Source organism: Megascapheus bottae, chromosome 25 (assembly GCF_031878675.1).
Source record: "Megascapheus bottae isolate mThoBot1 chromosome 25, mThoBot2.hap1, whole genome shotgun sequence".
Lineage (NCBI taxonomy): Eukaryota > Metazoa > Chordata > Mammalia > Rodentia > Geomyidae > Megascapheus > Megascapheus bottae.
The window spans coordinates 3,854,430-3,880,516 of record NC_143533.1 but is presented as its reverse complement, the minus strand read 5'-3'; the positions used below and the strand labels follow the sequence as shown (position 1 = coordinate 3,880,516).

The 26,087-nt window shown below is 50.7% G+C and overlaps 1 protein-coding gene across 1 annotated transcript in view; it reads left to right on the top strand.

Annotated features, from left to right (window-relative positions):
- Nucleotides 1–26,087, top strand: part of Gsg1l (GSG1 like) — a 77,258-nt gene that overhangs the window by 35,842 nt on the left and 15,329 nt on the right. The window contains exon 3 of the mRNA XM_090357704.1: nucleotides 11,780–11,932. Within this exon, the coding sequence (XP_090213830.1) occupies nucleotides 11,780–11,932 (153 nt within the window). The remainder of the gene's footprint in view (nucleotides 1–11,779; nucleotides 11,933–26,087) is intronic.

The window sequence follows — 26,087 nt, the reverse complement described above, 5'->3', positions numbered from 1 at the left end:
GTGTGTGTTACACTTCATTAAAAGGGAAGGAGCAGTCATTCCCACACTGAATTCTAAAGGCTCGGGCTGAAATGAAAACCCAGTGATAACAGGCCTCCATTTCAAACCCTCTCCTGGCTCCCAGGCCTGCAGGAGGCCCCGGCCGTGAGGTTCCCTCCTGGCTGGCCTCCATCTCATTCTTGTCCGCTTCTCCTGCCTACGCCTGTAGCCCCTGCTGTGAGCTCCAAGCTCCAGTCCTCTTCCTAACTGACACGCACTTGTCCCATCCAGTCCTGACAGTCCTCAGACTGAAGGATCTCAGGGCTGGGTGTTTGCAGAGTGACTGTAGGATGGGAGGAAGGAATGGTTCAGAAGTTCTGACTCAAGGTCACACGGCAAGATGAGGGCAAGGCAGCTTCCTGCTCTCCCCTACTGCATTTCCCTCTCCCTGTTTCCCAGCCATGCCAGGTCTCTCTGCCACTAGCTACCATCTTATCTCCTCAATTCTGGGGTGATTGTTCTGGTCCCCCCGACCCCTCCAGCTATCTTTTCTCTGAAGTTCTGGGATCTTCTAATTATATACTCTTATTAAGCTCCTAAGCCCAGCTCCCAGAGATCACAGAGTCTAATAATTGCTTTAGTGGCTCTAATTCCAATTATTCGAGATTATCTTTCCAGGTAATTAGCTATCCAGCAGACTCACATGCTCACTCTCTCGAAACAAAAAACAACAAAAAAAATCATCATCGTCATCTCAACCCTGCACGGTGACTGGTTCTGGTGCTTGAGAGCCCAGAACAGTTTCTGCGTGGTGAGGCGTGCACAGTGGAGATGTAGAAATCCTCGGTGGCTCCATGGGGCTGCCACACTCTGCTGTGAGAAATGATGATTTGTGGTGCAGGCTGCACAAACAGGGGGCGGGGAGGGCTTGGCAGTGTCCACTCTGAGCCACAGAGCCAGAGGGGCAGGGAGACAGAGAGACAGGATTTAAAGCAGGCAACAAACCAGGCGCTGGTGGTTCACACCTGTGAGCTACTCAGGAAGCTGAGATCTGAGGATCATGGTTCAAAGCCAGCCAGAGCAGAAAAACCCATGAGACTCTTATTGCCAGTGAACCACCAGAAAACCCAAAATGGTGCTGTGCTCAAAGCGGTATAGCTCTAAGTCTTGAGTGAAAGATGCTCAGAAAGAGCACCGAGGCCCAGAGTTCCAGACCCCCCCCTCAATGATGACAATAAAAGGAGAACAATATTCATCCCCAAAGTCTCTACAGATAACTGAACCACATCGTAGTGGATAATGTATAAGCTTTCTTTGTCCTGTGTTGTAACTATCATCACTGTCCCCAAACACCTGGTAAAGAAAGCAACCTGGAAAGAAAAAAGGTTTACAGTGGATGGCCCTGTTGTCCCAGGATGACTTTGAACTTCAATCTACAGATCTCAGCCTCCTGAGTAGCTAGGACAACAGGCCTGAGCCCTCATCTCCGGTAGTTCTGCCCCTTTATACCTCCATTAATTGGGTATGAATCCTCTCTCTTTCCTGACAGTGAGATTTATAAATGGAGCCGACCTGGCTGCTGAGGGATGGCGTCGCAAGGCGGTTTTCAATTGTGTCTCTCAGTTAGTAATGAGCTCTCGAGTCCTTCCATATTCCTGTGCTTTGGATGCTGTCTCGTGCGAAACGCCTGTTTGTATCTTTTGGCTGTTTCCATTAGATTATCTGTCGTTTTCTTTCGCTCACTGATTTATAGGAGTTTTGTAAGTTCTCATAATCCTTGGTCAGTGTCTGTGCGTTGCTGAATTCCCTCACGCGGTGTCTGCCTCAGACATCCGTCAGCAGAAGTTCTTTGCTTTTAATTGTAGCAAAATAAACCTCCCCATACTATTTGTCATCTTGGTGGCTGTGAGCGCAGAGCCCAGCGTCCTTCCATGCCGCCTCCTGAGCACACATCGCCTTTGGGCAAACCACACGCCTGCGCTCTGCAGACGGTGGCACCCTGCTTCCCACCACCCATTGATGGCACTTACCAGAATGTCTTCAGAGCTCACCCAGGCTGCAACACGTGCCAGAAGAGAATTCCCTTCCCAAGGCTGAATAATGTTCCATGGTACACATACACGGTGTTTTGTGTGTCCAGCCATCCATCATCCATCCATCTGTCCATCCATCCATCCATTTGTCTACCAGCCATCCACTTGTCTACCAATCTACCAGATCCATTCTTCTGTTCACCCACCATCCATCATGTTCCATCTGCCCATCTATTTGTCCACCACCATCCAATCTGTCTAGCCATCCACCATCCATCCATGTATCCATGTATCCATGCCTGTATCCATCCTCCATCTACCCATCCATCCATCACCCACCATCCACCATCCACCAAGCACCCAACCAGTTGGATGCGCTGGCCGTGGTGCTGAACCAAGCCCTAGCTGGGAAAACCCAGGTGTCCAGGTAGGAGCACCTGGAAGGAGGGGTGAAGACTGGAGCTACTTAAGTGGAATGGCAGCATCTTGCGTGTTAACATCAGCTCACGCTGCAGCGAAGCGGGATGGTCAGAGGTGGACTTCGAACCCACATCTGCCTGGTGCACTGGGTACCATGCTATCATGGGAGCTGTAGAATCTTAGCCTGACCAGGGAGCTGGGCTTTTACTCTCCACCTGCTAGAATCTAAACATTTCTATCTCTTCTCAGCCAAGGTCTGGTCAGAAACCACCTGCTCCATTCTGACCCCCCTCCCTCCCTTGTCATTCCTTCTGATTAAACATCGCCCCGTCTCTGCGTGTCGTCTGTAGTCGGAGCTGCCTTTGTCCATACCAGGCTGTCTCTGTCTGGACAGGCCTGCTGTGCCTGGCTCTTTTTCTCTCTCACCAGTGGGAGGATTGGCAATCTTCAGGGATTTAATTACATCTCCCTCCAGGGCCTTTCAGTCCATCACGGGGCTCCTGCGGGCTGCGGGCTGAGAGGGGGTGACAGACGCGTGCCTGGAGGAACAGCAGTAGCGCTGTGTGGGGCTGGATGAGTGGCTGGCCCATTCTCCTTTGGGTTGTTCTGCTTTGCAATATCAGAGAAGATCCTAGAAGAAAGAAGACCAAGCAGGAGGGCAGCAGGGACAGCTGCTCCCCTGGGAGGGAGGGGAGGTTGTGGGGAGGCTGCGAAGCTCTTTTCCTCCTTTAAATAATGACTCGGTAATTCCGCTCACTTTAATTAAGTCAGCCTGGCGCGCTGACAGCTCAGGTTCAGGCAGGGAATCTTCTTAGCTTCAGGCAGCTGTGCCAAAGTCCAAGAAAAAAAAAATACAGAATACTACAGGGAGAGTCATCCCACAGTCGACTTTGCTAACTCACCACGGGGCTCCACGAAAGCTCCAGCGCCAGAGCTGGCAGCGAGTTATGGTTTTTTCCCCCGTCGTTTGCCAGGATGGCTGGAGAGGCTTGATGTTGTCATCTTAACATCTCAGTGGCTGCATGGACCACAGACACTATCTATCACATCGGATCGCAAGTGTGCCTCAGACAGAAGAGTGTGAGCAGCAGCATCAGGAAGAAGAAACAGGAGGCTGAGATGTGAGGATTGTAGTTCAAGGCCAGCCTAGGGAGGAAAGTCTATGAGACGTTATCTCTAATGAGCCACTTAAAAAAAATAAAGTGGAAGTGGAGGTGTGGCTCACACGGTAAAGCACCAGTTTTGGGGTAGGGGGAAGGCAAAGAGGCAGTATCCAGGTCCTGAGTTCAAGCCTCTACAGGGAAACCAGCATCAATGTCTCTCCTGTGTCACCCAGAATGCAATGCCGGGCTCACCCCTTCCTTCTAGTACCCTCTCTCCTCTCCACCTCTGTCTGGGTGGGGCGGGCACAGGGTCCAGGCCTGGCCAATCACAGGGCTTCATCTTCCTGCCTGTGGCACTAGGCATTGGTTGTGGGAAGCCTGGTTGCTCTGTGGTACTTCTTGCCCTTTTTTCTGGGCTGTCGGGCAAGGCTGGAGAGATGTCACCTGAGCTGTTGGCCCATCACGCAAAGGCTCTGATGCTGGATGGAGCTGGGGTTGTTTGGAGCAACAGGTTGAGCTCAGAAGGTGAGGGGGCAGGAGAAATAGTGGGCGAGGAAGGGGTGAGTGATTAGCCTCGAGGGCCTGTGTAGGGAATGCGCACTTTATTCTAGCAGCCTCCAGGGAGCACTGTCTCCATTCCCCCCGCCCCAGCCTGGAACCTGTGCTTGCAACTCACACCTGCACACGATATCAAGTTGTGAGTGAAGGTCAGAAGACTGGTATCCTTGGTGCCCCCAGCAACTTGTTCCGGTACGTAGAATAGGCTTCCTGCCTCCTGGGTCCATTTCTGTTCTGACAGATGATGGAATTAGAATCATTCGAAAGAAAACACAGATTGACACTTCATCCTTTCTCTGTTCAATTGGCACTGCCTGCTAGGATGGCTGTGTGAAGAGGGATTGGGAAGTCTCTCTGGGGGCTCTGGGGGGGGGGGAATGCTGTGATCGATTAGCAATGTCTGCCCCGGGTAAAGGAATGGATCTGGGGGAGCATTTGTCTCCAGGCTGTAGGATCCCCAGGCATCTCCTGCAGCTCCAGGTGGTACTTTAAGTCTGATGGCTGAACAGCTTTGAGTACCAAGCCAAGAATAAAAATGTCCAGCCAGTTAGAGTAGCCAGCAGGGCTCCCTGCTTTACAAAAGCTTTTTTTTTTTTTTTTTGGTTGTTTCCTTCCTCTTTTTCTTTTTTTCTTTGAACCCTCTCCTACCATTTGAACTTGGTTTCTTCTGATGATGTCCACGCTCTAGTTTCCCCCTGGTCATTGATGCTCAGACCAGGCAGGCCTCTGACAATCAAAGCATCCGGGTCCTCTCTCAATGTATGATTGGCTAACAGGGATACAGGACCAGGTGATGAGATGCAATGTCTCTTCAAGAGAAAGCGGGTGGAGGGGAGTGGCCAGGCCTCATGGCAACCATGTCTGTGATTCCAATGCTCGGGATGACGAGGCAGGCCTGCTTCAAGACTAAAACCAGAACCATAAAGCACACAAAACAGGGGCTGTGCCCAGTGGATCTGAATATGGTAGGAAATGGATTTGCTCTAAACCAAGGACCTGTTTGCTCTCAGAGAGCTGTCTTAGCTTTCAGCCATGTTCTTACCACTGAGTAGAGCTTGAGACCCAAACCCCAAGGTAGAAGGCAGAACGGACAGAGGGAAAGGCTGAATCCTGGATTCAGCTGTGCCTGAAACTGAGATCTTTCCTCTGCACTTCCAGCTGGACAGATTATCTGGCTGCCACAGCTCATTTGGGTTGTATTTTCTGTCTCCTGGGTCTAAGGGAGTCTTGATGTCAGTTTTATATCTAATTTGGTAGACAAAGGGAAGATGGCTTAATTGGTATGTCTTTCGAGTTCTGGCTGGGTTCTTTTTAGAATGTGCAGGCCACAGCCAGTACAAGTTATCCAGGACACATAAATATCGGTTTGTCTGTTTATTTATTTATTTATTTTGCCAGCTCTAGGGCCTGAACTTGGCCTCCTGTTCTTGCTCAACTTTTGGTTTTTTGGTAGTTAACTGGAGATAAGAGTCTGGGTCTGAGTAGCTGGGATTACAGGCGTGACCACCAGCACCCAATTCAAGTTCACCCTTTATTTGGGCTCTATGGCTCCTTCTGTGGGGAGGCTTTCTCTGCTTTCCCATGTTTCCTTTGTAAGTACAAAGGGATGTCTGACAAACTCATCCCCTAAAGTCACCACATTCCCTCGGCTACTCAGAGCCAATCCTGCTCCTCCTTCCCTGGTCCCTGGGATTTTTCAAAACCAATGTGAAGGGTGCACACCTGCAGAGTGTGCACAGGACTGCGCATAGGTGTACGCATGCGCAGAGGACACGTGAAGGCGCATGCGCAGTGTGCGTACATACATCTATGCGTCGGGATCGTGCGCATGCACGGTGTATAGACCGAGTGTACTCGCACGCATGCAGTGTGCACACATGTAGGGGAGGTGCAGATGTGGTGCATGCAGTGCGTGTGTGTGCACACGCGGCACGGAAGCGTGCACATGCACAGGGTGTGTACTCACCCATGGAGTGTGTGCTTACACACATGGAAAGTACGCCCGTGCAGGCATGTGCGCATGCGCAGTGTGTGTATGCGTGCGCGGAGGGGGGTGTGCGCGCATGCGCAGACCGTGCAGCTATGCACAGAGCGCACAGGGTCCTGGGGGCCTCGTCTGCTCCTCTGACCTTTCATCGGGTGCCGGCCTCCCCAGCCCCCAGCCCGGGCTCTGCTGCAGCTCTGATCCGTCCCTGCCTCCACCTGCCCTCCCAGAGCCGTGTGCGCCTCTGGCTGGCTGCAGCTCTTCTTCTGTACCCAGGGCCCCGGGTCAGCGTCCGGACCGGTGGCTGCCGCCCCGGGACCTGGGGGAGGGGAGAGGGCACAGCTGCAGCCCCCCGGGCCTCCTCCAGACTCCAGATGGTTTTGTGTAGCCCGGCTGTGGCTGGTGGGGTCCAGGTCTGACCTACTGCCCGGCTGGATCTGTCTTCCTCCTTCTTCCATTTCCATATTATTGAGTAACCCCATGCGACCCGGGGTCAGTGCAACCTGGGTGCTTGGCCCATCTCAGCCTAGGGACCGAGCAATGGCCCAGCAGGCAGGAGGCCCTCGTCCCTGTGCACACACACACACACAGTCCACCTGCCAAAATGAAACACGAAATCCTAGAAAAAACCCCTATGGGACCAACCTCTCTACAGAGGAGGAAACAGTGGGGCGGGGGGGGGAAGCAGCACTGGTTCATTCCTCAGCACTGTCAATCTCCAGAGCCAGACTATCCTACTCAACCGTGGATGGCAGTTCCTGTAACAAACGCTGCCTCCCCTGCCTGACCCATCCGAACCATCGCTGGGTGTTTCGCTGGTATAAATGATGCAGCCGCCAGAGTCTTTATATTATTAAAATTTCCTTGACAAATTCATTTTGGACGACTATATAATATTTCACGTTGTCAACAAAGACGCGTGTGTACAAGGACACTAATTGCATCGTTACTGATGATGGGAAAAAATGGAATGTAATTAAGTGATACATAAAAATGTGCCCGAGACGATGCTTTGTGAAACCAAGAGGATACAACACCGCCTGATCAGCCTGCCTCTGCTTGGGGTGGGGCGGGGCGCTGACCCTCTACACAATGGGAAGGAAATTAACCCTTGTTTCCTCTGTGGGTGTTGCTGGGGAAATTGTTTTGCCTTTTCATATTTGGGGATTTTTAAAACTTGTTCCCAATGAACACAAATTATTTCCCCTTTTTTTGGGGGGGGGCGGGAGGCTAGGTTTTGTTTTTGAACTCAGAATCTGTGACTTGCATTTCACCCAAAGCCAACCTCAGACTACGATCCTCCTGTCTACAGCCTCCTGCTGCTAGGATAAAAGGTTCAAAGCACCAGGCCTAGCTTATTGATTGAGATGACACCTGGGTAGCTTTTTTACCCAGGTTGGTCTCAGTGATTTTCCCCAGTAGCTGGGATTGCAGGCGTGTATCACCTAATCATTTTGACTTTTGTGTATGGGGTACTGGGGTTTGAACTAAAGACCTGGGAATTGTCCATTCACTTTTTCGTTAAAGGTTGGTGAGTCACATCTTCACTTCTGGCTCTTGTTTATTTTTATTTTTTGATGTTTAATTAGAGATAAGAGTCTTATGGACTCTTATCCTACTTGATGTGGCTTTATTCCCACGATCTTCAGATCTCAACCTCCCGAATAGCTAGGATTCCAGACTACTGGTACCCAGCAATTTTAATTTGAAGCCAAGGCCTGGACACTGTCCTTGGGCTTTCTCAAGGTTAATGCTCTACCACTCGAGCCACAGCATCACTTTGGGCCTTTTCTGTGTACATGATACTGAGGAATCGAACCCAGTGCTAGGCAAGCAGTCTGCCACTGAGCTAAGCTCCAGTTCCTAGATGAGGAGACCCAGGGGAGCAAAACTGTCAGAAAGCAGCTGTGTAGCTAGGGTGGGGATGGGGGGAGGCCCCCAGGGGAGGGGTACCCCCTGGATGGGTGGATGGATAGATGATGGATTCCCTGGGATATCCTTACATTTTCTTTGAGGGCTGAGGTTTGTCTGAATGGAGCCAAGAGCAAGAATAGGCAGGATAAGAGAGGAGAAAACTCCAGGGAGAATGGCCAGGTGCAGAGCGCCCCCCGTCCCCCAGCCTGAGGGATCACTCGTTGTTCTTCTGTACACTCCAACCTGAAGGTTGGGATGTCAGAGCTGGGAGGCCAGAACTATGCCCACTCGCCCTCCCCCCCCCCAGGAAAACAGATGTTTCTTGTAGGGAAATTCACTTTGCCTTCCCTGTTTTCTGCCAGAAGAATTCAAATGTGGGGAGAAAAAATACAAACAAACTTGGTTTACTATTCCAGCTTCTAGTGAAGCCTTACGGGACTTCTAATCTGAATTTTATTACCAGTGAGGTTCAATCTATTTTTCCATATGGTTTAAAAAAAAAAACTAGGTTAGTTCCTTTTGTGAACTGTCTGGAAATCTAACCTTTCATACCTCCTTTTCTTTAAAAAAAAACAAAAAACAAAAAACTTTCTTCTTCTTCTTTAAAAAAAAAAAAAAAAAAAAAACCCTGAAACCGGAATTTGGAAGCTATGCTTTCAAAGGCCTCAGTCCAGTTTGCTTATTTCTTTGGATTGTGTGATCTTTAAAAATACCAAAGGAAATGCCATTTATATTGGCAAAAAGCTTCATGGGTCCTTCCCAGAGGAGACGACCAACCCCTGAAGTTGGTGAGTCTGAATATTTTTAGACTCTCCTGCATAAAAGTAGGATTCCTTTGGTCCAAGTGGAGCAGGGGAAAAAGTGGAAAGATGAAAGATGCTGTCTGGTTCACAGAGATTCAGACAGCACGGTAACACCCCAGCGGAGTGCTGTCTGCCTCTCTCACCTGCTAGGGTAGCCAGAAAGAGACTCATTTAGAAGCAGTGTATGGTGATACAGTCCTGTAATTCCAGCACTTGGGGGGCAGAGGCAGCAGAATCAAGGGTTCAAGGCCAGCCTGGGGCCACGTGGTGGAACTTTGTTTTGATAAAACCAACTAACAAAGCTAGCCTTGATAACTGCCACCTGCCATCCTCTCAGGAAGCTGAGATCTGAGGATCCTGATTTGAAGCCAAACCTAAAGCCAGGAAAGTCTGTGAGACTCGTATCTCCATTTAACCAGGGGAGGTGGGGGGGAAGCTGGCAATGGAGCTGTGGCTCAAGTGGTAGTACACCAGTAAAAAAGCTTAGGGACAGCACCCAGGCCCTGAGTTCAAGCCCTTCAAGTTCTAGCACCCATATAAAAATAAATGAATAAATCAAACCACCACAAATGATTGGGAGGAGGAAAGACAGAATGAAAGTGAGGGAAGGAAAGAGAGTCACACACACACACACACACACACACACACACACACACACACACACACACACACACACAGTGTACTCTGCAGCCCTCCCTTCTATGGTGGACTTGAAGAATAATCGCCAGAGAGAAGGGGACTTTCTAAGTTCCCATCCCTTCAGCACCCCCATTTGTGTGGAGCACGGCTCATTTTTCAAAGTCTGTTTCTGAATCCTGAAGAAATAGTAAGATAAATAGATAAATAAATAAATAAAAGCCCACCATGGTCTGTCACTGAAGGTCAAGGTCAGTATGATTCATCTCAGCTTCTCTTGACTGTCTGGGATTCCATCCACCAGGGCCATTTCTAAAGGGCATGTCTGCCTGGAACACTTCTGAATTGACAGTGGTGGCGGGGGTGAGGGGTGGGGGTAGGCTGAGGGGTTCAGGGAGCTGAAAGGGGGCAACAGAGTCTTGCCAGAAATCTGTTCCAATGATAAATGCATGTGTACAGTTGTGAACCCTGGCTGATATGCTGCTCTAGCTTGTCTGTGAGATTTGCCCATGTTTACTGAAGTCCTACTGTGTGCCAGGAATATGTGTGTGTGTGTGTGTGTGTGTGTGTGTGTGTGTGTGTGTGTGTGTGTGTGTAAAATCATCTCATTCAAACACAGTGACACTCCAGATTAAGGCCTGACTGACCCCATCTCCAGGCCCCTCCCAAAGTGGGGGACACTCTGAGGACATCATGTTGATGGTTTCACTACAGGGACTTACCAATCCTTCCAGAGGCAAGGATTGGGAGACAGAAAGGTAACACCAGTGTCATCAGGGCTGTGGTCCTTTCTGGACTCTTCTAGATTTGTTTCCCCCTTTGGCAATGCCATGGGATAGAAGTCCCAACCTTGGGCTTGCTAGATGAGCCCATGATACTTGCCCTGTGTGTCCCTTTCTGGATGCCCCAGGGGAGTCCCTCATTTCTTGCTCTGATCTAGAGGGCACAAGTGTTCCAGGGCTCAAGACCTTGCACCACTCGCAATCCTGCTCCGAGCCTCCCCTGCCCCTCTCACCTAAGCTCAAGGTCTTGGGTCTGGGTCGGGAGTTTGGCCTAGTGGTAGAGTGCTTTCCTAGCATGCACGAAGACCCGGGTTTGATCCCTTGGTACCACATACATAGAAAAAGCTGGAAATAGTGCTTGGCTCAAGTGGTAGAGCTCTAGCCTTGAGAAAGTCCAAGGACAGTGCTCAGGCCCTGAGTTCAAGGCCCAGGACTGGCAAAAAAAAAAAATCAGGGTCTACCTTATAACTCAGAGTTGAACAATGCTGCCTTTATTATAAGCTGGCACTGTGGTGCCATTGGTAATCCTGGCACTTGGGTTCCTGAGATAGGAGAATCAGGATTCCAAGCCAATCTGTGCTACCTAGTGGGATTCTGTCTCAACTAAGTGTTATATTCCTGTAGCATGGTCAGAGGCAGACGTGACCTTGGGCCCTGTCATCGGGGCGGGGGGAGGTGTGTGTCACCAGGCAGGATCTCTGGGGGGGCTGACAGGGTGAGGTGGGTGAGTCTGACACTGAGCTGGGAACAGGCCCAGCTGCCCACTTGCACAGGGACAGGGCGGCTACGGTCGCTGCCTCTCTACCAGCGTTGCAAAGGAAATCCAGAAATAGGAGTATATACATATATTTAATGTGAAATTCCCTATTTTTAAATGTTGATAATGAATTCAGATATTTAAAACAAATATTGTATGGGCCAAAGAAGACATTTCTGAGGCTACATTCAACCTGCCAGGGATTTGTCTGAGATGCTGCTCACTTTCCTGAGAGGGAAACTGAGGCTCACCGTGACAGATTTTGTTCCCAGCTCTTCCTGTGACCCAGGAGCTCCTGTTTGCAGGAGAAGCCTCTGGCTTCCTCCTCCCAGTCTCCCTGCCTTTGAGCTGCCATCTTGACATTTCCCAAAGAGCATCTGTCACCAAGCAAGCGCTTGGCTGTCTGTCCATTCGTCTCAGCAGCCCGTGGGGCCTCATTTACATGAATTTACATGATTTAGCATGCTCTGGGTCAGCTGGTGGCCTGTCTCAGTGATGGCCACACCTTGCCACCATCCATCCTGGAACTCCCACCTTCAACTGATGGGGGGGGCGGGGGAAGGTTGGAGGTTTTTTTCTCCTGCAGTGTCAGTCAATCCACCTGCAGATTTCTCATGACTTGCAGCGATTCTCTGAGCCCCCTGACCCTCAGACCTGTTTTCTGCGCTACTCAGGAGGCTGAGATCTGACACAGCTCAATTCCCTGCTCCCTGGCAGGCCTGGGCAACACAGGTAGGTGACCTGGCAGGGCTGCAAGTGGCCCCTGACACCTGGCCTGGCCCAGCGGGGCCACTCTGCTCTGCTCCGCAGGTGTGCTGTGGCTGTCGGTGGTGTCAGAAGTCCTGTATATCCTGCTGTTGGTGGTGGGCTTCAGCCTCATGTGTCTGGAGCTCTTCCACTCCAGCAACGTCATTGACGGGCTGAAGCTCAACGCCTTCGCCGCCGTCTTCACGGTACTCTCAGGTAAGGCACCTGTGGCTGCCATGGGTGACGCCAGCCTTGCCGAGCTGCCACCCCGTGGCTCTGTTCTTCTCTGAGCTTCTGGCCTTGAGAAAGCACCCTCTGCCTGGGGCGTGCCAGGCACTGGATGGGGTTCCCCCAGCTCCTGCAGGGAGCCTTTGCCAGGTGATGGCTGGAAACTTGGGGTGTGTATATAGGGAGGGTAGCTCTGGAGATGAGGGTGGCACGGCTTGGTGATAGGTTGGGGGCATGAGAGACAGGGAGATGGTTTCACAGCAGGTAGAGAGGGATAATGGGAGCTTTCATGGAGTTATAAAGCGGGCTGGCTAGTCAGATGCTAGGGTCTCACACCTGTAATCCCAGCTACTCCGGAGGCTGAGATCTGAGGATCGGGATTTGAAGTCCGCCCAGCCAGAAAAGTCCATGAGACTCTTCTCTCCAATGGACCACCAAAAAGCAGGAAGTGGAGGTGTGGCTCAAGTGGTTAAAAAAAAAGAAGAAGAAGAAGCTCCGATGTAGTGCCCAGACTCTAAGATCAGGCGACTACTACCACCTCTAGTAATATTAGCCATAATAATCAGCACTCTGAGAATCTGTGGGCCTAGATGGGAAGCAGTGACATCTTCATTTTCATTTGTGAATTTCTTCCACATGGCACGGCCAGGGGTGGAGGTACGACTCGCTCACCAGCAGTTTCTTTCTGCCTGCGCATGTGGCTTACAGTCCATCTTTCCTTGTGACTACTTTCCTCTGTGATCCTCTGAATTTTATTCGATGAAGCCGAACGCATTCCCCGGATGACTGGGGAACCCCCAAATCTGACACCCCCCCTTTGCTGGATTTTATCTCACCAAGAAGAGCCTGAAGGGTCTTGAGCTGGTACACCCTGGCTCCTCTTCTTCTCTTCTTTGCTTTCCCTCCATGCATCCCAAAGAATCCCTCCCTTCCCTGGTCCCTAAGCCTCCTCTGACCCGTGCTCCTGCCCATCTCGAAAGGCAAGCAAACACATCTGGCAGCCCAAGGCAGCTGATGTGAATTCCTGCAGCTGTTCTGGGGGGAATCGATCACTTTCCTCCAGGAGCTAATCCCAATTAACACCTTTTCAGAAAAGCCATAGCTCTTCCCAGCCTGGGGTGGTAGTGGTGGTGGTGGAATCCCTCTGCTAAAGTAAATAAGATCGTCTCCATAATTCCAGGCAGATAAACAATGCAGGATTCAGGGAGGTTAATTGACTGACCCCAGATCACACAGTGGCACAGTTGTGGCCGGGACCTTCAGCTGGTTTCAAAGCACTTTGCACAGGATGTCACTGTGTGTGTGGACAGGAAGGGAGGGAGGGAGGGAAAGAAGGGAGGAAGGAAAAAGAGGAAGAATGGAAGTCACGTACATAAATAACAGCCAGAGACACACTAGAAGAGAAGCAGCCGGAGGTGTTTCTGAATGTGCCAGAAAAATCAGGGGACACTGGCTTACCGGAGTGCCTGGAGTGCATGAGGGCTGGTGTTGGCACCTTGGGGGTGCAGGGGGAGCAATCTTTCATTCAGGGAGGTGTGGACTGGTGGGGGGACTGGACACAGGCCAACCCTGGGTCCCAGTGGGGGCAGATCAGGCCCTGCCATCTGTTGGGCTAGCTCAGCCCAAGGTCACCTCTCTCTAGGGGCAAGGAGAAGGCAGAGCTGGAGCCCTCACAGAAACTGGTAATTAGGCTTCACTGGTAATTATAGAAAGGTCCTAATGGCTATCTTGGATTGGTGTGGACAAAGGGTCACCTTTAGGAGAGCTTGAATTTGGTTTTTCTGAGTTGTCTTCCTGCTGGGCCTTGACCTTGGACTCTGTCCTTGACCTTCTTTATCCAGTTTTAGCAGGGACCCTGTGGTTTTATGCAATTGGAAGCCAAGCACTGGGGCTCATGCTGTCATCTTAGCTACTTAGGAGGCTGAGATCTGAGGATCATGATTTGAAGCCAGTCTGGGCAGGAAAGTCCATGAAACTCTTGCCTCCAGTGAACCACCCAAAACAGGAGGTGGGGCTGTGGCTCAAGTGGTAGCGAGCTAGCCTTGAGCAGAAATGCTCAGGGATAGCACCCAGGCCCTGAGTTCAAGTCCCAGTACCGGCATGCATGTATACACACACACACACATACACACACACACACATATTCTGGTGCCCTATCAAGTCACCTCCCGTGGCATTGTCAGGGTGCTCCTCTTAGGGGTGTTGACAAAAGTCTCCTGGGGTCCCCTGGAATCCTCTCAGGAACATCCCACCCTCTACCCACCCTGCTCCTTGGCTCTCATTGTTGTTAGCCACTGTGCCCCCTAGCTGGGCCACATGGCGCCCTGCCAATTGGGGTGCTGTTCACTTTCCCCCAACCTGGACCAAGGAGACATGGCGGTGGGGGGATGAGGACTGCAGGGGTCTGCCTGGAAGGCCAAGTGGGGAGAGCACATTGGGAAACACAGGGAGAGGACCCGAACCCTCGTCCTGAGACCACACAGGAGCCAGTGTTCCTGGAGCAGAGGCCATCTCACCAGCGCAGCCAGTGTCCTCGGGGTCCCTGAGGACATAAGAAAGCTCACCCACTTCATATAAAAGGCAAAAATCGGGCCTAGGGTTCTGACCAGGAAACTCCCCGAATCTGGATGTCTACCTCCTGGGATTCTGTGTCATGCAGGTTCTGTTCTTGCCCCCCCTCCATTTATAGCTGGGGAAACTGAGGCCCAGAGCTAGTGAGGAGGGACTTAGAGTACATGTTCCCAGGATTCTTTGCTGTGAGGGAGAGCAGTGGTCTCCCGCTAGGGCTAAGGGTCTCCCATGCAGAGTCCATGCAATCCGTGCTATGGATCCTGCAATGCAGGGACCAGGAAAAACTTGGGGACACCCCACCCCATCCTCAGCCTACTGTCACCATGAAGGAATGTGACTAGTATTCAAGAGCCGCCCCCCCCCAAACCTGAGTTCCTATGCTAATGAAGTAAATAATAAATAAAATACCCTGGCTTGTAATTTTTTTTTAAAAGAACTTTATTAGGGTGCCATTTGCATATCGTAATCTCTTCCTATTTTAAAGTCTGGAATTCGGTGATTTTAATAGGCATCTCATTTTAAAGCATTTCCATTACCCCCAAATAAACCTCACCCTCACTAGAAACTACTCTCCACTTTCAACCAACCACAGAAGCCCCAGACAAACAGTAAGGTACTTAAATTAAAATTTAAAAAAAAAAATGTGTCATTCGTGGGCCTCATCTTTGCCCAAGGCTAATGCTCCACCACTTTCAGCCACAGTTCCACTTCTGGTGTTTGAGTGCTTAATTGGAGATGAGGGTCTCACAGGGGCTTTCCTGCCCAGGCTAGTTTCCAACCATGACCTTCAGGTCTCAGCCTCTTGAGTATCTAGGATTACAGCCGTGAGCTACCAGTGCCTAATCCAATCCTGCTTTTTAAACCGCTGTGCCAGACAACAGAACAGCACCCTGGACCTTCACTCTCTTTCTTGTGCAAGCAGAAGAAATTCCTGTTGAAGAATTTTTGAGCCAGGCGCAGTGGCTCACACCTGTAATCCTAGCTACTCAAGACACTGAGATCTGAGGATCACAGTTCAAAGCCAGCCCGGGCAATACAAAGCCATGAGACTCCTTTCTCCAATTAACCACTAGAAAATAGGAAGTGGGGCCCGAGGGTAGGGCAGTAGCCTTGAGCTGAAGAGTTTAAGGACAGTGCCTACGTCCGGAGTTCGAGCCCCATGACACATACATACATGACACATACATACATACATACATATTAAAAAGAGACATTTGGCAAGAGAACATGCCCCTCTCTTTCCTGTGACACCCCTGGGAGCCCAGTAAATGGAGAAGAAAAAGGGGGCCAGACGGAGGAAAAAAACTTACATTTTAGCTCCTTGAAATACTACCCAGTCCTGCTCACTGGTGGGGTGATTGATTTGTCCACTGTGTGGCTGAAGTTGGTATTTATCTCCATGAAATAACCAAGTTCAAGGGCCTGTGGAGGTTTAGATATTGATAAAAAGCCCCTTCCCCCTTAGCCTACAATCTGTGAGCAAGTCTGTCATTTCTCATTCTTATTTATCAAATGCCACGTTTCTTGCCATGACCACCAAACCTGACCTTGGCCATTCGTCCTTTCCACCCACCTCATTGCCCTCTGGTCACTGTCACCCAGGCTGTCCAGGAGGTTCGATCTGTAGGACCTTCCTGTCCACTGCCTGTCTGACCACTTCTCCCTTCATGTTGGGCCTTGTTCCTCAGCATTCAGGACTCTGCCTGAAATCACTTCCCTCATGGATTCTCCTTCCCTCCACCTTCGGCCCCCTTCACTTCCCTTTCTCCTAACTGCACTTGCCAATTTCCAAGCAGGAAAAAATAAACGTAGTAGGTACTCAATAAATATCTGTTGATTGGCTACAGGAACTTAAGAGAGCCAGACATCCCTTACCAGCCAGCATCTGACAGCTGTGTGGCTACTCAGGAGGCTGAATCTGAGGATCGAGGTTACAAGCCAGTTACAAGACTCTTATCTCCAATTAACCAGCAAAAAGCTAGAATGGAGGGGTGGCTCCAATGGCAGAACTCCAGCTCATTGAGTGGCGGGGGGGGGGGGGGGGCGAAGCTGAGGAAACAGCACCCAGGTGGAGTTCAATCCCCAGAATTGTCTAGGAAAAAAAAAAAAGATGCATAGTTTGAGGTCCAGGTGAGGGGTTAATCTGTCTGCTCTTTTCCATGTCTGATTAAATGGGCTGAGCCTTTTCGGGGGCTGAAATGCAAATGCTTTCTGCAATCTGTGAGGAAACAGAGAAACCTCCTATGACCAGAGCATTAGCCAGACAGGGCAGCTCAGGCTGGCTGGCCAGGAGAAGACTGTCCGAATCATTATCACTCACTTTTCTAGAGACTGCAAAGTCTAAGATCAAGGCATTAACAGATTTGGCATTTGCTGAGGGCTTCTTGGTCTATAGATCACAGTTTCTATCTGAAACTTTATTTTCTCCTTTCTCTCCTTTTCTTTCTTTCTTTCTTTCTTTCTTTCTTTCTTTCTTTCCTTCTTTCCTTCTTTCCTTCTTTCCTTCTTTCTTGTGCTGGTACCAGGGCTTGAACTCAGGGCCTGGATGCTCCCCCTTAACCTTTTCACTCAAATCTGGCCTACTCAAGCTTTTTAGTAGTTGACTGGAAATGAATCTCAAGGACTTTACTACCCCAGCTGGCTTCAAATTTCATCCCAACCTCCCAAATAACTGAGATTACAGGAGTGAGGGAGTGAGCCCCCAACCCCCTTCTAAGCTGCATCTTTTTTTTTTTTTTTTTTGGTCTGTTGTGGGCCTTGAACTCTGGGCCTGGGCACTGTCTCTGAGCTCTTCAGCTCGAAGCTACTGCCCTACTCCTTGAGCCATAGCACCACTTCCGGTTTTCTGGTGGTTAATTGGAGATAAGAGTCTCACGGTCTTTAGTGCGCAAGCTGACTTTGAACCTCGATCCTCAGATCTCAGCCTCCTGAGAAGCTGAGATTATAGGGTGAGCCACTGGACCCAGCTAAGCTGCATCTCTAAAGGGGTATAAGGACAAGAAGCCTTGTAGGGATTTTTCTTATGAGGGTCCTGCCCACATCCCCCAGAGTCTCTTACTATGTCCCAATACCATTTGCTCTGGGAATCAGATGATCTTTGTGTGTGTGTGTGTGTGTGTGTGTGCATTCGGGCTGCAGTAGTTGCCAAGGGGAAATAGGGACCCAGTGCCAGGGTTTCTGATTTTTTTTTTTTACAAGAGGAGCCAAAATTCCCATATTTTTATGGAAATCTTCCAGATCTTTAAATGTTGGCTCCAAAAAGTAAAAGAAAAGAAAAAAAAATCCATCCGTGTTTACAGCTCTTGCCAACATCTGCAGGTTGAATTCAGTCCATAGGCTGCCAGTTTTCGATCGTGGCTGTATAGACATCTCTTTCAGTGTTTGTAATAATTGATTTTACTTCAGTTTATGCCATTCTCCTCATTAGCCCTGAGGCTGGGATGGAGAGGAGAGGGGACAGCCAAGAATCCCCAGTCTACCCCATCCTGTGTGTAGAGGCTGCCTTGTGTTTGTAAAATGAATGAAGTGTGAGGAGACCACCAGCAGCCTCTGGAGGGGTCTTCCCTTCTAGAAGAAAAGGAGCTTTTGGGAAGCAGGCTGCAGGCCAGGGTATGTCCTGTCACTGGTCTCCAGAGAATGGTCATTCATGATTTACATTCCAGCACACGATTTGCACACTCTTGGACGTCAGGGCAGGGGAATGTGCAGGCCTGCCATACAAATGTGCCTGGCCCCAGCTAGAAATTGGCCTTTAGGGAGATTCTAGAAGAAGTATGAATCTTAATAAGTTTAATAGAAATTGGAAGTAAAATCCAATCAGATCTCATTGTTGGGACTGCCAGCGGTTCTGACTCAGAGTAGATATAACAAAGGATTCTGGGAGCTCAGGAGCCTGGTTTCTGAGGGTGTGCAAGGGGGCTGGGTGGGGCCTGGGATCCAAGGGGAAGGCTGGACATGGAAGGGTCTTGGCCTGGAAGCATCATTGGGGTGTGTGGTCATGAAGCCTCATCTGGAGGGGCGTGGCCACGAAGCATGGCTGAACCCCTGGCACAGAGGCCTAGGGGCTCAGGCCCAACTGTCCCCAAGCCTTGTGTCGGGAGCCATGTTCAGCTCTGGGTCTCTGGAGCCCATGAGTAGGCCAGTGGGACCCTTTATGAATGCTGTCAAATGAACGAATGACAGGCCTGAGAATTGTCATCTGTGCCCGCAGCCTGTGTTTCCAGCTATGGAGTAAAGCAAGGCTCAGAGCTTCCCTGAGAGTCCTCACAAGGGCTAATGGCTGTTATCAGACAATGTCAAAACCTTTCAGTGTCAAAACCTTCTCCCTCTCGGTTTCAGTTGTCCTGTGGTCCAAGGGCCTGACGCTGAGTTGCTCTGAGACAGAGAGGGATTTTTCTAAAGGTCACCATGTAATTTCATCCCTCAACACTTTTCTTAGTGTGGATAGGCAGAGAGGACCGACAGCTACCCTGGAGAAGATTAAATGCAATTGATGGCCTTGGATTTCAAGGACATTGCTGACATCCTCCGGGACGTGGCTGTCTTAGGAGACAGACAGCGAAGGGCTGATTGCGCCGTCCTCAGGTCATAAAGCCCATCACAGGTTTCTACGAGCTCGTCTTTCCCTGTTCTTCTCCCCCTGCCCCACCTACCCCATTACTTCCCTATACTGAGACCTGAACTTAGAGCCTGGGTGCTGCCCCTTAACGTTTTTTGCTCAGGGCTGATACTCGATCATTTGAGCCACAGCTCTGCTTCCAGCCTTTTGGAGGTTATTTGGAGATAAGAGTCTTACGAACTCTCTTGCTCAGCCTGGCTTTGAATTTAAATCCTCAGCCTCTTGAGCAGTAAGATTACTGGAGCCACTGGGCCCCACTCCATGTAGTTAGAGATTGTGTGTGTGTGTGTGTGTGTGTGTGTGTGTGTGTGTGTACATGCTTGCACATGCATGTGCACCAGTCCTAGGGCTTAAACTTAGGGCCTCTATGCTGTTCCTGAGCTTTTTGGCTCAAGACAAGTACTCTAGTGTTTGAGCTCCAACTTTACTTTCGGCTTTTTGGTGTTAATTGGAAATAAGAGTCTCATGGACTTTCCTGCCTGGGCAGGCTTCCAATTGCAATCCTCAGACCTCAGCCATCTGAGTAGCTAGGATTACAGGTATGAATGGCACGCTTGACCTATAGGCTTTGGGAATTTTAACACACACGCACACACACACACACAGCTCAGAATCTGATAAAGGATCCCAAAACAATACAACTAATAAGATTAGATCAGTAAGTTTATGGAGAACTATACAAACCCCTTCCCCATTCCTAAATAAACACCTGGAGAAGAATACGTGTTTCTTTCGATCACACGCATATGGAACGGAAGCCAACTGTGTGTCTTGGTGTGTACATGTGTGCCCTCGCACATGCGTATGTGGGGGTGGGAGCTGGGGGAGATCTTCAAGGGGCTGGGGCCTGGGGCTGGAGGAGTGTAGACTCAGGCAGGGTGTGGATATGGCCTGGCCTGGGTTGTGAGTGTGGCTCCCTCAGCTGACCCAGGACAGCGCCCAGCCCCAGAAGCCTGCCCTGGTCATGGCTCTGGGTGCCAATAGGTGCTGTAAGGTGCTGTTGAGAGCCAGGATCTCCTGGTTCTTTCTGGAATCTGCATGCTATAGCAGTAGACAGGACTTGCAACTAGAAAGCTGCCTAAGAAGTGACCCAATTATGGTGGTTGGCATACCTCTGAGACAGCTGAGATCCCTGTGGATAGATGGGCAGATGAGTGGGTGAATGGATGGGTGGAGAGATGGCAGGATGGATAGTGGGTGGATGGTGGGTGGACAGTGGATGGATAGTGGGTGGATAGATGGATTGATGAGTGGGGTAAGTAGATAGTGGACGGATGATGCATGGACGTTGGGTGGATGGATGGGTGGGTGGGTGAGTAGATAGATGGTGGTTGGATGGATAGATGATGGATGGTGGATGAATGGGTGAATGCTGGATAGATGGATGATGGGTGGATGGTGGATCTGAAAGACACAGACTCCACCTGGAAGGGGTCCTGTGCACATCAGTCCTTCCTCACGGTCAGCTCTGCCCTCCCCTTGTGCTAGGATGGTGTGTGTGGTAGTGCCATCTGCCACTCTAGGTTCCCTCAGCTCTGGGCTATGCTGGCACTCGAGGGCGGGATCGAGCCAAGCAAGCCATGACCACAGGGCCCAGCCCAGCCCGGCTCACGTCTTCCACTGTGCACCTTGCCCGGTCCTTGCCGACCCAGCCCGGCTCTTAACAGGACCCAAAACAGGATGGCATGTGAGCAGCAGGCCCAGGGCTGTCCAGGAGCCTCTGGGGTGGACAGGGCATAGAGTCTCCTGCCAGGGCCATAGAATGTCAAGATACTGGCCCATGTGTGTTTCTGGAGTTGAAACTGAGGAGTAGGCGGGAAGAGATGGTAGATTTGACCTTGGGTAGATTTGACCTTGGAGCTTTTTGGAGGTGCCCTGCTCGTGTCTGTGTAGTTCAGTTCATTATCCCTTAGGGTCCATCTTTCTACATCCCTGGTTTTCTCTGTCCCCTGACCTGTTTCCCCTACCCCCATGCTGCCTCCCCTGTTAGGGGGAAGAGAGGTGGGCTTGCCAGATTTGATATTCTCCCAATCTTTTTTTTTTTTTCTCCACCAGCACCTGGGGTAGAGGCTTTTGAAATCCTCAAAGCCACAATTTGCCTCTTCCTTTTTCATGTCTCCTGCAGCTGTGCCCTGAGGCTTATAGATGTTGGCTATGTGGTTTCCCCAGTGAGAAAGGTCCTGGGGTTACAGCGAAGGCTTGTGGAGAGGGAGACTCAACTACCACCTGATGCAGCCTGGCTTGGGCTGGGGGCCTTTGGGATAGGCTTGGAACACACACACACACACACACACACACACACACACACACACACACCCCTACCTGTGGGGGTTCTGAACTCCTTCATTGCTCAGGGCTGGGGCAGACAAGGCCAGGGCACTGAGGAAATCTATGACTGGCAATAGCAAGGCCTTCTAAATGCCACCGCCACTTTGGGCCAAGGGCACATTTAGAAGGCAGGATCCAGACGGGAGTGACACTAATGATTCAAGTGGTCTGACAAAAGACCTTTTGGCGAAAGGGCAGAGAGATCAGAATATCCTGGTGGGGTGATGATGAGGTACAGGGGTGCCATTTCCACCCCCTTTGCAGTAATTATTTTGCTCCCCAAGCACTCCTTGTAAGCAAATGCCTGCCCACGCCCACACCCCCCCACCACCACACACGGCCTCCCTCCTTGTCCTCAGAGGGCAGAGTGGAGAAATTAGCTTCAATTGGCGCTGGAAAGATTGAGGTTATGTGTAAGGGGAACTTTTGGAAAAGAGTCTAAAATATGCTAGCAGGAGAGGCTGCGGCGGCTTCTCTGGAGAGGCTGGCTAAAAATAGCTTGTTCTTTAAAAATAGGGCTGGCGGCTTTTAAAACACAGCACCCCGCTCAGCAGCTGGGGGAGGGGTGGGTACAGACAAGCCTGGCCCTGTACCCCACTGTACCCACACACACACACACACCAGCTGCCCCATCCTCCGGGCCAGGCCAACAGGTGCAAGCGACAGTCCGGCCTGTATTTCCCCCGGGACTAACACCTGGAGATTTGCCCGTAGATTGATTTTCCCATCTTGTCCATGACTCTTCCCTGTGTCTGACATGGCAGCTTGGAGATTCGCAAGGTGTTCTTTTCTGGAAGAGGTGGTTTGGAGGTGTTCCTCAAACATCCTCATTTTCCAGTTACTAGGGTTTCTCTCCCGCCCCCACCAGGGTTAATTGTCTCAGCGATTTCTGGCCCATGCCACCTGTGCAGCCATCGGCCACCCTGCTTCTTTGTCCCCTGGTCCGGCCACCTCCTCTTTGCCTAGGCAGGTAGCAGGGGCCCCTTCTGCCATGGCTCAGTTAGGATGTCCCTTCCATCTTCCAGTAGCGTCTTCTGCCCTCCCCACTCCACAGAGCCCTGAATTTGCCCTGCGAGTTACCCTGGCTTAGAGGTTAGCCCAGTTGTTGGCTGTTTCTTTTCTTTCCTGCTAGGGAGGCCAGTCCCCCCCCCCACCCAGTCCCCCAATCCCCAGGCTGGAGGAAAAGCCAGGCACCCAGCTTGGTAGCTCACTCGAAGTCACCATGAGAGTTCAGTGGCCTTGTGTCTTAGCCACAGGAAGAATGACCATCAGTCTCCCCTGCCCTCTGCCTGGCTCCACCCCAGCGAGGGGGTGAGCAGATCCAGACACCTGGCTGGTGGGGAGCATGCACTAGATGGGCCAGGCTGAGTCTCACCCCTGTCCAGCAGTGAGAGGAGGAGGTGTGGGGGAGATCAATCCTGTTGTTCTGAACAAAAGCAACCGAGGTGGAGACGGATCCACGTAGTGATCAGTAAGTCTCTCATCAGCCATGCTGAGCAGAAGCTCAAAGGCCTCGAGTGGAGAGGAGCGAAAGGACCACTGGAAAATGTCCGTCGCTCCACCTGCAGATGATTGACAGCTGGGTCATTCCTCAATGAACCATTAGGTTGGTTCAGTCCATAGGTGACTTAGTCCATGATCCAGGCTCCATCATTTCTCCATGCCCCAAGGAACAAAGGGAACTTGCTATCTCACACTGGAAGCAAGAGGAGGGGGAGGAGGAGGAAGAGGAGGAGAAGGATGGGGGGAAGGAGGAGATGGAGGAGGAGGAGGAGGGGAGGAGGAGGAGATGGAAGAGGAACAGGACGGGGAGGAGGACAGGGAGGAGGAAGGGAGGAAGGAAAGAAAGAGCTCAGAGTAGAACTAGCTTGGTGACAGCAACATGGGAGGACAGCCCCAGTACTCGTACCCCAGCGGCCACGCTGCCCCTTCCCATGTGCCACATTTCCTACATCTGCACGCCTCTCCTTCCTGAGGACACACAAGAAATGTTGACATTTAGCTCAGAGTCCAGCACGTAGCTGAATATTTATTCAGACACCAATATGCCCCAGGTGTTCTCTGTAATAACTTAGACACCATCTTCACGTGCACACGTACACACACACACACACACACACACACACACACACACACATACACACACATACACACACATACACACGCTAATGCTGGGGCTTGAACTCAGGGCTTTGTATCTTTGCCTGGCCTTTTCACTTACATACAGTTGGCGCTCTCCCACTTGAGCCACACCTCCAGTCTGACTTTTTGCTGGTTACTGGAGATGGCGTCATACAGAGTTCTCTGCTCCTGGGCTGGCCTTGAACTTCAATCTGCCTCTCTCAGCCTCCGGAGTAGCTAGGATCACAAGTGCCTGCTGGCATCTTCGTAACAAACTTAAGTGTGTGACGCCACACAGGCGGACCAGGTCCCCTTCCATGTGACATGTCTAGACAGGAGAGGGTGCCCTGGGGGGCGGGTGTCACCAGGGGCACAGAATGCCCCCTGCTCTCATCGATGGAACAGAAACGACTTGGGGTGCTCTGAGTGGCAGTCCCCAGCCGTCTCCCTCCCTCCACGCTTCACCTCCTCCCCCCACGGAGACAGCTTTGTCCCTTCCCCCTTCCTCCTTCTGCTCTTGGGCTTCCTCACCTCCATCCACTTGTCCTCCGTCCTCAGATGCTGCTACAAAAATGCTGGAGAGCGGATCATTTGTAAAGAATAGAGGTTGATTGGAGTTTGGAGACAGAAACACAGCGTCCAGCATCTGCTCAGTAGCTGGTGACAATGAGGAGCTCAGTGCTTGGTTTGTAGCTTGGTCGAGGAGGGGGGGTAGCCAAACCTCCCAGCTCAGGGCTCTGTGTCTCGGTTTCAAAAGCCACATCAGTGGGCCATTCTGTGGCCCCAGCCTCCTGGTCTCATCCGACCCAAGTGCCTCCCCAAGGCCTCAGATCCAGATAGGAATTGGTGCCATCTTCACAGCCTGGCTCTTGGTCTGTCCTCTCACCTGGAATCCCGTCCCCCCACCAGAACCAACCAACGCCACACAAAACGTTAGACAGATGCTAGGGGGTCGTGCTCATCACCCTAGCTATTCCCAGAGGCTGAGATCTGGAAGATCACAGTTCAAAGTCAGCCTAGACAGACAAGTCCTTGAAACTCCATCTCCAAAGTAACCAGTAAAAAACAAGACAAAAACAAAAACCAAGGCTGGAGGTGTGGCTCAAGTGATAGAGCATTAGCCAGCCAGCCAAGCTGAGCTGAACACAGGCTCCGATGCCCTGAGTTTAAACTCTGCTAATACAAAAATGAAAGAAAATAAGACTTAAATCTGCTTACCAGGCTTGAGGCCCTGGATTCCACTCTCCCTCTGCTGCAACTCGAACAACAATAACAAAATATAATAAACCTACCATATAAATACACCCCCTTCTGGCTTCCACCAGCCTCTGGATTACACTTCTCAAAAATGTGACCCGAGGGACCGGGAGTTTGGCCTAGTGGTTAAAGTGCTTGCCTAGCATGCACGAAGGCCCAGGTTCGATTCCTTGGTACCACATACATAGAAAAAAGCTGGAAATGGTGCTGAGGCTCAAGTGGTAGAGCTCTAGCCTTGAGAAAACCCAAGGACAGTGCTCAGGCCCTGAGCTCAAACCCAGGACTGGCAAAGAAAAAAAAATGTGACCCAAGTCCAACTTTTTTTTTGCCATTCTTCCAGCCCCCTTTTACATTGGTTATTTTGGGAGGGGGGTAAGGCTGGTCCTGGGCCTTGAACTCAGGGCATAGGCACTGATCCTGTGATTTTTTTTTTTTTCCATTCAAGGCTGGTAATCTGCCCCTTAAGCTCCCGCTCTACTTCTGGCTTTTTTTTTTTCCTCCTGGCTAAGTAGAGATAAGAGTGTCAAACCTTGATTCTCAGATCTCAGCCCTTCGAGTAGCTAGGGTTACATATAGGCTTTGAGTTGGTTATTTTCAAGATGGGCTCTTGCTTTATGCTTGAGAAAGTTCAGGCTGCAATCTTCCCACTTCTGCTTTCCCATGCTGCTGGAAATAACAGGTGCATACCCTGCCATCCAACCCATTTCCTTACCCTTAGCTGAGCAGCAGGCACCCGCCACAGCCCCCAACCCGTGGGTTAAGATGGAGGCTCCCAAATTGTCAAGTCTGTGTTGGCCTCAAACCACAATCCTCCATTCCCACCTGCCAAGTCACTTAGAAGATTACAGGCTTAAGACAAGGTGCCCTGCTGAGGTTTTATTTATTTATTTTTCTTTTCTTTTCATCTTTTGGTAGTAACTGTGGGTTGAACTCCGGGCCTCCTGCTTGCTGGGCAGGTGCTCTACTGCTTGAGCCACGCCTCCAGCCCCAGGGTCCAATTTTTGAAACTGAATGTTTCAAATGCAATCACAAAAGGCTCACTGAGGTATCTCAGTGAAGGGTAATTTTCATTTATTGAGTTTTCTTCAAACACAGTCTTTCCTACTTGGGGGATAAATGGAATTCAATCTAGAAATCAATGCTTTTCTAAACTAAGACTTGGGGAAATTAATTATTCTGCCAGCAGGCCGCATGTAGCTTCGGGGCATAGCTGAGAGTTTAGTGTTACAGTGCCCGGCTTTTACCTCC